The sequence below is a fragment of the Bemisia tabaci genome, chromosome 1 (assembly GCF_918797505.1).
Source record: "Bemisia tabaci chromosome 1, PGI_BMITA_v3".
NCBI classification, from domain to species: Eukaryota; Metazoa; Arthropoda; class Insecta; order Hemiptera; family Aleyrodidae; genus Bemisia; species Bemisia tabaci.
The window spans coordinates 75,326,106-75,341,489 of NC_092793.1; the positions used below are offsets into that span (position 1 = coordinate 75,326,106).

Genomic DNA, 15,384 nt, shown 5'->3' on the forward strand with positions numbered 1-15,384 from the left:
TTTCCTCAACAATTCATATTTTATCAGGAAAATTTGGCGACGCTTCAATGTTCACACAGCGTTTTTCCTAAGCACGCTGCAGAATTATTCTCGGTGCAGTCAAGGAGGATATGACTTTTGTGGAAAGGAATCGAGAATATTACGCGAGATTACGTACGATGAAAAGATCGTCACTACGCCAGCCTCCACGAGAACAATAATGATAAAAAGTTCGGGGAGAAACCTCAAGAAATCAATGGAGATAATACATATGGCGGAGGAAGGAAATGCGGGGAATTAAATTTCAGCCCGCACAAGCCCTTATTAGCGGTGACATTCGGGGACTCAGACAAGTTAATTATCCGCGCGATTGTTTCACAGCCCCGCGGCACTTTCAAGGCGCTGTGAAAAAGTGGTTTAGGGGCGAATTTTTTGCCCCTTTTTCCCTGGTGTGTTTAAATTATACATTGCTCGTGTATGTGTAACGAATCACATGCGCGGGGCAAGAATTAACGGCGACCGCAAGGGTGCATATTTAAGGGGTGAAAAGCGGCATACATTAAGTTTCCCTCCTCACTTCGGGGCCGTGTAGTTTCCTGACCTTTCATAAATTCGGCGCTTTTATCTTGATTTATTCTCTCAGTCAAGTTTTCGCGGCTTAGATTTGTTGCTCCCGTTTTTCAGACACTCATGCCCTTCTCCAGAAAACTTCCTCGGGAATTTCATAAGTGCTCACTTTTTATGCTCCCGCTTAAACAAGAAAATCCTTTTTGGGGGCTTCCGTCAGTATTCTTCCGATAAACCGCTGCACTTCTTCTCTCCAACCTTTCTGCCGTTCAAGAATCACTGAAGGGACAAATACGAAATAAATCAATGCATCAATGGAGGTTAAAAACGTCATCCATTGTATCCTAGAATAGAGATATCTCTGTTGATAACAGTCCAGCAGGCTCATTTTTTAGATTGATAGACAAAGCTATAGACAAAGAAGACACAGGAAAAATGGAGCAATTCTACTGGTGAAATCGAATGATTGCGCTGGACATAAGAGGTAAGAAACTGACTAAATAACGGCAACTCACTGGAGACCCTATGGTTAGACCATCATTTTCCCTCTTTTTCTACGATAACCACCTGTTTCATCCGATTGGATCACTCTATTTTCCCTTTGTCTCCTTTGCCTATAGCTTTGTCTATCAATTGCAACAATCACCTGCAAAGACGTACATTGGCTGCTTGAACCTTTGTCGAAAATATTTTCACGATGAGAGTTAAGAAACACGTATCTTGGTCTGCAAAGTTGTAGATATCCTGTCATATTGAGTCATTTTCAGCTGTCGCCCAGTACATGTGCCATGCTGTTCAAAATACTCCGATGAATGTTTTACGACTTTTGGCTCCTACGGGCATTTTGCACTTACTGCTCTTTTCCGTAGCGGGCCAGTATTAGTGGCTACTTAATAGGTACACGTATTCTCGATGGTAAAAGTTTGATTTTGATTAGAGTTTTTACTTTTTAGACACTGGTACCTGGATCTGGTTTTGAGGAATCATCACGGACCAGGGCTGGCACCTGACTGGAGCCGAAAATTTCCCTGGATAGCTCGCGGCTAGGGCAAGGCTGACGGACAACGATGGCGAGGGACGAAGGGAATTGGCCGGACACGAAGGAGCAGATCGCGAGCGTGGAATATGGACTAATCTGGCGCAATTAAATTAAGAGCCGATGCGTCGGTGACTCGGTTCCCACGCTTATTACTCGGGAATACCATCACGTGAAGAAAAACTGTCCGCGACGCGACAGAACGCCGAGGCGCGGAGCGGCGCTGCCACAACATGCGCCCGAAAATCCCTGCCTCGCCGCCCGGCGGTGGGATTTTCGTCGGCCTGGCCGCGGGGAGCCCTGCGACTCTATTCATCCTGAAATTATGCTCAAATTACTTCTTGGAGCCTGACGTGGTCTCCTTTTGACGTGGTCGCGACGCGGGCTTGCGGTAAGTCACGTGTGTCTCACCTGTCCGCCGTATCACCCATCGCTCGGCTCATCAATGCCCGTCAATGCCTGCTTACGGCCGTCGTTGCCAGATGGCGCCGCCGTCGTCATGCTTCGCATGCTCTTTAATTGACGTTCAATGCCAGGGTTAATGGCTACTTATGACGCATGTTGCCGGATCTATCGTCTTACTCAAGGGTGCTGCAGTAACGCCAAAATTTCCGAAATTGAGATTCCATCATAATTCGTAATCTTATCATAATCTAATTTAAATGAAATGTCCGATTCATCTAAAACAGCCAAATTCCTCTCATTCTACTCTAAGATGTAAAATCATCATGAGAGTAACATGTAACGCTCGAGGTGCGAAGCGTTTCTGGGGGCTGGACCGCAAAGCGGTAAGGGTGCGTACTCCCTATAGTTTTTATAGAAACGAAATCTATGAGGAGATCTTTACTTAAGCAAAAAATGATTTCGTTTTTGGCAATAGGAAAACAGCAGTAAATCCACATAATTCCGCGAGAGAGTTGTAATTACTGCTGTTTTGAGAAAAATGATGCCCTTTTCTGCGAATTTCTGACCTTTTTGTTTGTTGCATGTTGCGTGTCAAAAACTAACCACACAAGCTTGGAGAATATGCCACGTTTCCCCCCGGAATTCTGTACTTGAACCATATTAATACAGTTTTAATAATATAGTTTCAATATTCATCAAGGAATGGTAGATGTTGCCCTTGAATACTTTTAAAGATTCAAGAGAAACTTTTCCCTCACGCGTTTTCACCATAAGTAGTTCCATTCATACCGCTCTGAACCTACAAAGTGTTTGACAACTGTGCCCATTCATAACATTACACTTCTTTCCTTTTCCTTTTGTTACCGCTATAAACGTTAAAAAGATGTGCGAAAGGGTCAAGACGGAAATGGGAACTTTCCGCACCTCTCTCTACATTGTCCTCTGCTCTCGCCTCTTTTTCAGCACGTACTATGATGATGCCCTACAAGTGTTGCACGCGACAGAGTCGAACCTTTCAACTCCCGACCGCCTCTCTCCCCATAACCATTATCCTAACAAAAGCGACTGTTTGCAAACCGCCACCGAAAAGCTCTGCGACTTTCCTGCAAAAGCTCCGGCGAACTCCTTCACATCCTGCCGTCGCCCACGACAAAGGCGGGGTGAACGGAGATGGAGACCTTTCGTTCTGCCGGGGCTTAGGTGGCATCGGCTGTTCTTGGCGCCGGCGTTATCAAACACGTTGAGGCGACCGGTCTAACACCATCGGGAAGACGATGTTGCCGATTTGGACAAAAATTTAAAAAAAATTTCTTGAATGCATAGCGTTAGCCAAAGGAAAAGTCGAGCTTTGTCGAACCCAGAAAATAAAACGCGCTTATTTATTTATGTTAAGCAATGGGCTATTCAACGGTTGCGAGTTGTTCAAGGGTTGAAGTTCCGAAACAAAAAGTTTCCATACAGTGGCGAGGTGTGAAAGATCGATTCGATATTTCCCTATTTGAAGCTATGGTGAAGAATCGATTATCAGGGTGTTCGCTGCGAGCACCCTATTTATCGATCCTTTTCCATAGGTTCAAATGGCAGATCAATCGATATATCGCAAAGCACGTTACGCCACTGCTTCCATATTTTTGGTTACTTTGGGTTAATTTCCTATTGGCCAGATCAACTGAAATAATCTGGTAGATCAACAAAATACATTGTTGCGTTTTTTACTTAAAGCAACAAGACAACTTAATCTCAGGATTAAGAAAAGTGTTCTGATGACCACATTTTCTATATTTTCATACATCGACTACAACTATGGGAGTGGCGAGCGCACTGGATAATAATCAACTGCAAGTTTCGGGTTTGATCCTAGCCATTCGTGCCTGAACTTTGCGGGTTTCCAGTTTTTCAACCAGACGATCTGGTCGATTTAACCGTGGTCAATTTAATCGAAGAATAACTAACCAAAAGATGTTAACCGAAAGCTTGTGTTCTACTCTCCATACTCCTTACTCACTTACTTACTTACTGATGGCGCTACAGCCCGGGGTGGGCTTTGGCCTCCAAGACGACGCGTCTCCATTCTATCTGTCCATGGTCTTTTCTTTCCATCCTATCACTTTTATGACAATTTACTCCCCATATTGACACAAAGTTTTGGCAACTTTTTCATACTGTGTAGGTTTTCACATGTGACCAAGAGGCAATTGAAGCTATTTGTCTCTGTTTCTAATTAGGACTAAAATAATTTTTTGGAGCGGCGCGGCACCGCAGAGTAGCCAACGGTGAGGAGATAGTGGATCAGTGGCTCAGTTCTGCAAGGGAGCAGGAAACGGGGAGATAGCACGGCGTGTCCACTGACAGCTGAATAGGGCCCAGTGTGTACCTGTCAGTTGGGGACATGGGCATTGTGAAGATGCTACTTGAACACCTTTTAGCTTCAACATTTAATTAAAAGTTCGCTTCCAGGCCTCTGGCTCTCTTGACCACTGTCCACTGTCGCGCCCTCGCTCCCACAGCGCTTCACTGCCAGATCGCAACTCTCTTCATCCAATCCCCATAATTGTTTTGCTATTTTTCCAAAATTGAAGCAGTGTTGGTTTGGGTTGAGCATGAAAACCAAATTCTACTCATAATCTTTTTTTTGGGTCTACATTTATACCACCAATTGAAAACTAAGAGAAAAAAAGATAGATACGAGAAATTTTCAAGTGTTTCTACGATTTCTAATTTCACGAGGCCACAAACCATGCACATTATTATCACGCATAATCGTTTCGAGATTTTACGCTTTGAGAACTTTTTTTGAATCTAATGACCTGACACGGGGAAAAATATTCATTCTCTTTCATCATTCCCTAAATTCTAAATGTACTTTCTAGGTTTTCATCAATATCAAACGCATACTCGAGATATTTTAAACTTTTTTTGAAAAATTGTTTGCCATTTTTTTTTTTAAAATTGACCTTTTTAAACTATTCCTAGGTTTAAGATTCTAAGGGATATAGTAGCTCGTTCATAAATGTTGTGAAATTTTTGTTGATTGAAAACTTCTCCATAAAAGCTTCAACAATAATCGAGAAAGGATTTCGCGGAACCGATTATTTTCATTCCTCAAGCATTTCCTTGAAATGGCTCAAAATAGAGTCCCTTTATACTGAGAGTCAGGACAATTCGGCTCATGGATGTCACAAACGGGAATAAAGATTACAGAAATTGAACGTTTTTCGTAATCTTTGATCGGCCCATTCTCAAATGCCTTTCTCCGTTCCTCCTCTCATTCCGTTTGTTCCTTGCCGAACCCGTAATTCCCTGGTCCATTCCAGATTATAATCTTTGCAATTGGTGAAAATGTAATCTTTATTCCCGTTTGTGACACTGTGGAGGCCTAAAATACGGGAACCAATCAGAAATGGATTCAAATTGTCTTGACTCTCAGTATAAAGGGACTCTAGCTCAAAAGATCCGAAATCTTCTTGACCATGTTGCAACCGTGGGAGCTTGAAGCGAGTGCGAATCGAACCGGATGCTGTGTACGAGCTGGACCCGCCACGGGAATCGCGGTTTTTATTCCCTGCGTTCCCGGCAAGTGTCGCGTTAATTGCCCCTCCACCCTTTCACCCTCGACTCGAGCCCTTTTGGCGCGGGCTCTAACGGCACGCGCCTTTTTTTATCCTCGGGAAATGACTCGTGCTTACCACGGTTTTTCTTTTGTCGTCTTAGATCTCTCGCGTCTTAAAGACCGTATTCCCGATCGTTTTTTAAACAGCTTTTCTTCGAAAGGTCCGTATGATTTAAATTTTGTCATATAAAGAGGTTTGGAATATCCTTAACATTTTAATATAAAAAAAAAAAAAATACATCTAGAATAACACGACATAACAGGACATGACGAATCTCGATTGAAATTCAATCGACTAACTTTGGAACTAAATTTTTGAGAGGGATGGATGAAGTGGCTGGGTACAAATCGGCCAAGCTAAGGAAGAACGCCGTATGAAGATTCGAGAGTTGCCAAATTTCCTTCGATAAAATGTTTATTTTTGAGTAAAGATATGTATATTTTCCCCTGAAATATTCAGGAATTTCAGGTGAAATTGCGAAAAAAATTATTTGAAAGACTGGCGGGAAAATATTCAGAAGTTTACCAGAAAATTCTTGTTTTAGCAAAGGAAATTTGGAAACGCCCGAGGGTTCAGTCGGCGTTCTCCCTTAGTACGGCAGAAATCATCAACTCGTAGTCGACTTCAATTTTTACTACGGATCTATTCTTGCTATATTATGCTGTGCTAAGGTAAATCGCCGTATGGACATTTAGACATTGCTTTATTCCGCCGATAAAATATTTATTTTTGTAGAAAATTATAAATATCATTCTTGAAAATTTTCAGTTATTTAAGATGAAATCTCGAATAAAAGTCTCAGCAAATTTTGAAGAAGGAAATTCATCAGTTACCTCGGAAATTCTTGTTTCATCACTGAGAATTTGGCAATGTCTGCTCATACGACGTTTTCGCTTAGCACAGCAGAATGCGCTGTACAATGGTTTGCCACGTGTGGTTGAAGAGAGGCGAATAGTTAAGGAGGATTTTGAAGGTAAGTGTAAAGAGAGCAATAAGGGTATTGAACTCACCGGTAGTGAATAGAACTATTGCTTTGAGACAACTATATTCGGCAGAATCTACATGAAGCGCTTTGAGCTTTTCCACTTGTTCTTGGAATATGCGGATATGGTCCATGAAGGCCACAACTCGGTCGGCGGCCATCGGGGAGGCGTGAAGGCCCGCTGCTGCCAGCAAAGGCGCAACGTGCAAAGGCATTGAACACTGAGAAGCATTTAACACGAACAATTCGCTCCAGACGAGTCGCAGAAGAGCTACTTGGTCTGTCATCTGAAAAAAAATGACCAGTAATTACCATCACAAGAGTTTGCAGTCCAGATGAGTGTGGAAAACCACCGGACGCTCTTACAATACTGACGATGTAGGATAAGGTTTATAGCTCCTTTGAAACAGTATTGAACAACATATTGTCTCACAAGATTCTTTGACAGGCTTGAATTGTTTAACATTTCTCTAACTTAATTAAATTTAAAGAATCTAATTTTCTTTATTTTCCTACAAAGAATTACACACGGAGCTACCGCAAAGTATTCATCATTATTTCTTATGCGGTTTTTTGTTTCTTCTTTTCCTTTTGGAGAAGACAGTCCCTGACTGTGAGAATCTTTTACTCATAATTTAATGAATAATTAAGGAGATCATACAAACAACATAATAAAATGAAAATTTTTGTAACTTTGAGGGATTTTCAGAGCAGACTCCAGGGTAAATAGATACCCTCAAAGAATTAATTAGATTCTAACATTTAGGAAAGTATCATGTATTCTGGTCCAATTTTCAGGACGGTAACTGCTATTTTGTTCAAATTGCGAAATTTTCCTTTCGACATCTTGTTACTAGTGCAGGCGCAAATGTCATCCCGTGGCACCATTAGTGATAGAAGTGTGGGAGATGTCTTAATCTCTTCGTCTTGATGTCTAGAAACAGAATTCCGATGTTGGCATTCTCAATTTTCAAAAAGCCACCTCTTATCCAAGATGGCGGCCAAAATCACTCCCGTGGATATGATATTTACAAAAACAACCCTATTGGCCGACCTTTTTCGTTATAAATCATTACCTTGGAAAATCCATCCATTTACATTATCATTATAAGTCATTTTACTCGACGCTCTGAATATTTTTCTGCTCTAATGTTGTGTCAGAGGCTTTCCTCACTGAAAAAAAATTCTCGGCGTTTTTACCAAGGTCCGTCGGTATCTTTACCATCTCACTTTTTTTACCAATTATTGGTAATTTTACCAAGACAGACTGGTAAGCTTACCTAAAATCCGGTATTTTTACTGTTTTTTTCAGGTAAGAATACCACTTTTTTTGGTAATCAATTCCCGGTAACTTTGCCAATTTATCTCGGTAAGTCTACCACAGTCGATAAAAAATATTGGCGCTTTTACCGGGGTCCAGTAAAATTACCGAGAAAGTTCAACAATTTTACCGAGATTTCTCGGTAAAATTACCAATTCCATAAATGGTAATTTTACCAAGAAAAAACTGGGATCAAATAGAACACTGAATTCTTGGTAATTTTACCCTTTTCTTAGTAAATACACCGAGATTTTTTTTTCAGTGTTAAACTTCCTTTGATTCGAGAAAATTCCTGCCTGGAGGAAAGGGATACTTACTTCGAGATCAGGGAAAAAAGGTATATTCCTGGCCCACTCGACGGCGGAGAAGAGGAGCCTGGCAGCTAATTCACATATATTGTCTATTCCCATTATATTGCTGGGCTGCATGCACTGCCCGTAGCGGGACGTCGGGTAAGGTTCGGCCCTGAGCAGCATTGAAATATAACTAGAGAGGTAAGGGTGGCCGTTGAGGCCGGCAGCCGCCACTGCAGCCGCGTGCGCGTCCCCGTTGGTCAGCGCGAACTGCGCCGGGAGCCCCGAGGGCTGGCTCGGAGGCACTCGCCCCCTTTGCACAGCTGAAACAAACAAGAAAAAACTCTTGTCAGCACATTTATAAACACAAAACAAGCGGGAAAGTTCTAATAGACCGTATTCGATAACGGTTCGATGTATCGTTTGGTTCAAACAATAGAACATAACCTCAAACCAAACTTTAAGGATTTTAATTGGAAAAGCTGAAAATGAGAAATTTCCTGACAATTTCACTTTGCATTGGCATTTGGTACTCAAAAGAAAAAAAAATGGGTTTCAAAAGATCCGTTCTCTCAGATTTCTGATTTTACTTTGGGGCTATGTTTATGTTTTGAACCAATCGATATCGATAAAATCTCACCCGTTTGATGTATCGAATACGATCTATACTGTCGTATTAGAAAAGCGCTCAGGTGTTAGTCAATGTATTTAGTGAAGAAAGGAAGTATAAACTCCGTCGACTTGGCTGAGTAATGGAATAAAACATCAGCTGATAGCAAACAAAGGTTACCAAGGAAACCGTAAACGCGTTTTTTTCGTTTCCCGAAAATGATAGTCACCGTTGAGCTCATCAGGCGCGTTTTTTTTAGCTTCATTTGAGTTCAACGATCAATTTCGATAAGAATTACTCTACCGCTAAGAAATTTTCTTATAGACAAACGATCGAAACTACCTGCGCATTAAGTTAAAAGCGTAAAATTCGGGTTTTCACAGCTTTATTATTTTAAAACTGGACCCCCCCCCCCCCCCCAAAAAAAAGCCTACACATCGATGAGCTGGTGCGCCATTTAAACGAATTAGCACTAGTATGCTAGTACTCTAGAGGCAAGTCGAAATCAAAAAGCGCTGCCTATCGGCTGAGCGCTTAAAAACGAATCTGACAGAGTGCAGTCCTAGCGTCGTATTCACAGTCCTCCTTAAACAAGGTGTCCACTTAAATAGGCTGGCCAAAAATCAGTGCTTTTACAGTACTTTTTCAGTCTATTCCCGAAAAATTCAGTACTTCCTCAGCAGGAAAATTCAGTACTTTTTCACTGAAAAAAAAAAAACTCCGGCCGCAATTACGGGCTGTATAGACATACCGTCCGTTCCGGGCTCAAAGGCCGAAAATTCCGGCTGCTGGGGGCGTAGCTTCGATTGCTCCGGGTTCAGAGGCCGAAGCTACGGCTCCAGCAGCCGGAATTTTCGGCCTTTGAGCCCGGAACGGACGGTATGTCTATATAGCCCGTAATTGCGGTTCTCACGGCCGGAGTTTCTTTTTTTAGTGTTCAGTACCTCCAATTGACGAAATGCGAAAAATTTCAAAAATTTGAATTTCTCGCTCAAATTGCGACAAATTTAACAAAATATGAAAGCAATTCTGGACCCTCTTGCGGAATTTTCGGAATTTTTCAGTACTTAAGGTCCGCCCTTAAAAAATCAGTACTAATTCCGGACTTGTAGACACCCTGTTAAATCTAAGGGGACCCCAAACGGTTTACATTGTGATAAGGGAAGTTTCAAGGAGGCTTTTAGCATGACATTTTAAAAAGGACTATTTTTCCGCTTTGTAAGTAAAATTTAGCAGTAAAACTTTGGAAATGGATTCTCGAGAAATTTGACAACGTTCGAATATTCATATCGCTTTTTTCCCGGCGGGAAGCAGATTGACACGGCCGGCGCGGCGCGGTCAAGGGATCGTGATAGGTTTTGGAAATTGACTCTTGAGCAATCAAAAGCGAATGTTTTGGCAGAAGTTCAAGCGCCCCAACCCCTTTAAGCAAACTTTCACCCCCAAGGAGTCGACCCACGCCGCTCGTGACTTATGTGACGAAGTCGGGGCCTCCTGCGTCATAATAGATCCTAATTGGCCTTTCAAATTCATAGCGCTTTCAACGCAGACGACCCGAATCAACCCTTTTCGCTTTGCTCGCGGGTTTTGGAACTTCGTCAACGCAAATGATAGTGGTTGGAGGTTTCAATTTTTGCCAGTAAGATTGGACAACGTTTGATAAAAAAAAAACTCTGCAGGCAGGGTAGGCACAGCAACTAGATTTCCTGGATACGAGATCTAACAGTCGGGGAATCGCTGTAACTTTTTTTTTCTCGTCTACAGGGCCGGATTTACTTACTTGCCGCCCATGGCCGCCTGTATTTGCCGCCCTCTTCTCATACGTTTTGAAACATCAATAAAAACAATCAAGTGAACGTGCCGGAGGGGGAGGGGTTCATAAGACGCGTTTACTCGTGTTGGACACATTTTTTGGCGAAGCCCTGTCAACACTATACTAGCAAAAGTTCACGGAACTTGGCGCGAAAGTTAAGTTCCGTAAACCTATCTCTGTGTGGACAAGGCCTTCCATTCATATGAAATGAACGAAAAAATTATGAAAGAACAAATATAAATGTGGTTTAATAATTTTAACTTCCGCCGCCGCGCCGCGCTGACCGCACTGTGTTAGGCGCAATGCGTGAAGTATTCCACAGCTATGTCTTGTCACGCGACCGCTGCTCCGCATGTGTTTGACGCATGCGATATCATGCGTCTGTAGGCGCGTTCACGCGCTGCTGACCGCAGCGACGCACTGTCTTTGACGCAATGCGTGAAGTATTCATGCAGTCTTGTAGGCGCTAATATGTGTTACATGCCGACCGCCACACCGAGGGCTACTCCTTTTCATCTAAAGTCCTCGTCATCATTGCTCTCTGCGCCGCGCCGTTCCAGGCCAAATTCCGTGTTCGGTTTCTCTCTTAGTCTTAAATGGACTAATGAAAGGTGCTGTCTATTGTATCACAGAAAGACGACAAAATTAGAAATATACTCTCAGGAAATGAGAGATTTTGTCACCTTTCCTCGTTTGTAATTTTTTTCTGATTCCGATTTTTCTTTATAGCTGCATTTAAAAAAATTGCAAAATTTTCCGCCCCCTAAATTTGCCGCCATGGGCCGCGGCCCATGTGGCCACCCCCTAAATCCGGCCCTGTTCGTCTATGCTACTTTCGAGGGGGTATAGTAAAAGCGACATAAGCGCTCAAAAATTCGTATCTGACGGCAATGTCGATATCTTTTCATCCGGTGTAAAACTCTAAAATCAACCCTTTAGAAAATTAGAACAAGAAAGAACAGAGCCAAATGGAGGCAAATGCTGAAATTTGAGGGAGACAGACGAGAGTATAAGGACTCATCAGAAAAAGAAATTGTGTATAGAAGAGAGAGAAGGGGGGAGGGAGGGGGAGGAGAGAGAGAGCAACAATCAACGAGAGGGAGAAATTTTCTCTGAACATTATAAAAGAGAAACAATCGAAATTATCACCTGTGGGCGCAGATTTGCATATATAACTATTGTAACACTGTAACAGCCGTGTGAGCAAGTTTACAAATATGAGCGTATAGGGTTACAGAAATGACGCTCAGTAGGGCGCTATTAGCCGAACAGCGAGTGGTACAAGTATATCGAGATTTTGAACTGTTTACAGTGGTAGTGCTCATAACACGAACCACTTAAAAATAACGACGTGTGGACAATCAAATGCTGTCAAATTTTCCCGGACGAAATAATTAATCTTGATAAAAATTATGCCCAATCTCCCTTGAAACTTGCAGAGGCAATGGATTTTCGTGCGATTTAAAATCTGTGGAAAATTAAGCGAAAAACATTCACAAGTTTTCCAGAAAATTCGTACTTCATCAGAGGCAATTTGGCCACGCTTGAATGGACGTACGACTGTACTTAGTTGCGTACGCAGGGAACCGCTCGTATTTCAAGGAGGGATCGGCCCGTGGAAACTGACACTCAATAACCGTTCGGCTCGCGGATGGGCTTCGCCTACGGTTAGGTGTGCGATTTTAAACGGCACTAACTCGGAACAATAGAGCTTATCGCCGGGCGATCGACCGATCTCGGGCCGGAGAAAGGAATTGCCCGATGACCGCGGGTACTTGCCCACATGAATTTCTGCAACATTGTTTGTGCATCACTTGTTCTTTCTAATTTAAACACTTCTTTAGCCCCGTTCCTGGGTCTTTGTGCCTTGCCAAGAAATCCCCGCTAACGGCTCTTGCAAGCTGATACAACCCTCCATGCACTGGAAATTGACTGTTTCGTACCAACGTCACGGGAACGTATCGATTTCGCCATCGTTTCCTGTGGATCAGCGATATTTCTCGACGTATTTAAGATCCATCAAGATAGTCGGAATGTTTTCGATGACACACTTCCAATGCAACAGTATTACAATTTTTTCCCCTAAATATTTTTACAAACCTTATAAAAAGGTATGTCTTAGGTATGACTTAAGTACGTCAGTACGTTGGAAAATATAAAAATGCTTTCGTGTAAATATTTATAATTTTGTCGTCTCACACAAAAACATCCCAATTGCGGTAGAAAAAATGGTACTTTACAGAGAGAGAGAAAAAAAAACGGTGCTCGACAGGCTACTCACGCAACGAACGTTATTTGTAGCGATCATCAATATTAAATTCGCACTGTCGTAAAAATGTGTTGAGCAATGCGTTGAGAAGCAAAAATATAACAAAAAAAAAAGTTTATCAACAGCCTCGACTCTCCATACAAACCACTGAATTCGACATTATCATTAACGTTTGATCCTCACAGTTAAGAGTCACCTGACCGTAGTAGATGCAGCAAACGGCGTCTAGATCTCGGGATTCTAAATCTTCGGATTCCTAGTCCGGAGTGTCTGAAATATTTCGTTTCTGCGTTCCTCAGTGCATGCTGTAGAACGAGTGGAACAATTTCTGAATGTTTAAAGGAGATCCTCACGCACATCGTACGGCTCTGTTTTCGGCTCTTATGAATCACCGTACAGGCCGTTTCTCTCTAGATCTGACATAAAGGCGCAACACGATTATAAACGGCCGAAAGTCCGCGTTCCATTACTCAACGAAACATCGATGCTCAAGCGAACCCATAACGACCAAAAGCCAATATTTTTAACGACCCGATACAATGTTCACCGGGTTTTAATAGAGAGCTTAAATCCAGCGTTGTGAGCCCGAGCAACGTTATCCGTATTGCGCGGGTAAACTTAGCGAATATTTATTAATAAAAGCATCTGAGAGCAGCATAGAGGGACGTATCCGTATATCTTCTTCGCTGAAACATGCGACCCATATATATAACCCTCGACCATATCTACGTCAGATAGCACCATTATTGCTCGACGACGCACAATAGAACAGCTTTCGAGAGAGGTCGGACGTAAAATTTTTGACTGAAATTGCAAACTTTGATGTCTAGTTCGTCATATTGTGCATTTTAAACGAGTTTTTCATAAAAGAAATTTACGATAAAACCAATGAAACCATTTTTCAACCTTTTTATTTTGGTATTATTAAAGATATAATATAAGCTTTTAAAGTTTCAAATTTCTGTCCGACTTCTTACATGAACTCGGTCAACTGTGCGACGCCGGGTCGAGGGATATTTTCAGTAAGGAATCCGGCATGGGTGCTCCGCGAGGCCGGTGATTTGATTGAATTTTACGGTCTCGAAAACCGTAAAGTTGTCGAAAACGGCGGCCCGGTCACGTTATTCGAAGGCTTGGTGACGCCAAACACGGATTTTGATTTATAAACTCGAGGTACGCGCGGAGGAGGATGAGAATAGGTGAGGCCGTAACGTAGAACCAATCATAATTCACGTGCTTCGCGCATCGTGAGGTATCCGCTCTGTTTCTCCTGTCTACGGCCTTTTTGAGCTGCCCCTTAAAAGGCATCGAAATTTCACTTGATGTATTCATTGGTGCGGCTCGGAATTGCATTGGCAGTAGAGGCCGTTCATAAAATACGTGACGCAATAGACGGGAGGAGGGTCGAGGAGAGCGTCTCTTCTTTTGTTTTTGCGTGTTAAAGGATAAGGATATATACGTTACAGAACCATTGCAAGGGATAAAAGAGTTGAGAAAAAAAGTAGCGTTACGTATTTTATATACGGCCTCATATAGCTTGCTGAAACCACGTTTCTGTTTGCAACGTTGCAGATTTCCTGCTTTACTTTAACTTTTTTTTGTAAAATTAGTCAACGTATAATTTCTTGTTAAATTTCTTGATTTTTCTTCTCTGTTGGCAGAGTGTTCTTCATGAAGTTCAAGCTATAAAGTTGGATTGTTTCTGTTCGCAAAATAAAGCAGGATAGGGTAAATTGAAACATCACAATTGAGATACCTTGCACCCGTCGGTTAAAGTACCAGGGATGGAATAAAAAAGGAAAAGAAAATGAAAAGGAGAGAAAAAAGGTGGTAAAAGGAATGTAAGAAAGTTGAAAATTTCGCTACGGCTACCCCTTGACTGCGCCTCTCAAAAACCATGTGTCCATGTGTAATCATTACTGAATCATGATGACGGATACTGCAAATATTTATCACGAAAAAGTGTATGGTGAGACAAACGCATGGAATATACGTTTCATGCAGTTTTTTGATGAAGGTTTTCACCTTCATTTCAAAACGTTCGTGATCCTTTTAAAAACGTTCGACGCGTCGTGCCCGCGTCGGCGATATTAGCAAAGCAAAGGAGACGTGAGCTGTACACAAGGTGAGACGCGCAACGCAATAGTACTGCAATTCTAAGGAGGAACGCCACATGCGCCATCGGACGTTGCCAAAATTTCCCTTGTGGGCATTAATAGTATCGAGAAGTTATGAATATTTATCCTTGAGATTTTAAGATGCTGTAGATCAAATTGCGAGAGAAAACTACGGAAAAACTGAGAGAGAAAATATTCAAAAAAATTTACGAAAATCTGTGTTTTATCGAAAGAGGTTTGGCAACGTTCGCCTGTTCATACGTTGTTTTTCCTAAGCGCGGTAGAGCATTGCAAAGTACACAGATACGAATCTGACTATGAAATGATACTGGAAGCAGCCGCGGTGAGGCGGCGCTTACGAAGACATGGGGGACAAGGCTT

The 15,384-nt window shown here is 42.2% G+C and overlaps 1 protein-coding gene across 2 annotated transcripts in view; it reads right to left on the reverse strand.

Moving 5' to 3' along the window:
* svp (COUP transcription factor 2) overlaps positions 1-15,384 on the reverse strand; it is a 189,738-nt gene that overhangs the window by 79,454 nt on the left and 94,900 nt on the right. For both annotated transcript variants that reach the window (XM_019050553.2, XM_072306179.1), the window contains exons 3-4: positions 8,219-8,517; positions 6,609-6,867 (exon numbers count right to left, since the gene is read on the reverse strand). In XM_019050553.2, the coding sequence (XP_018906098.1) occupies positions 6,609-6,867; positions 8,219-8,517 (558 nt within the window). The remainder of the gene's footprint in view (positions 1-6,608; positions 6,868-8,218; positions 8,518-15,384) is intronic.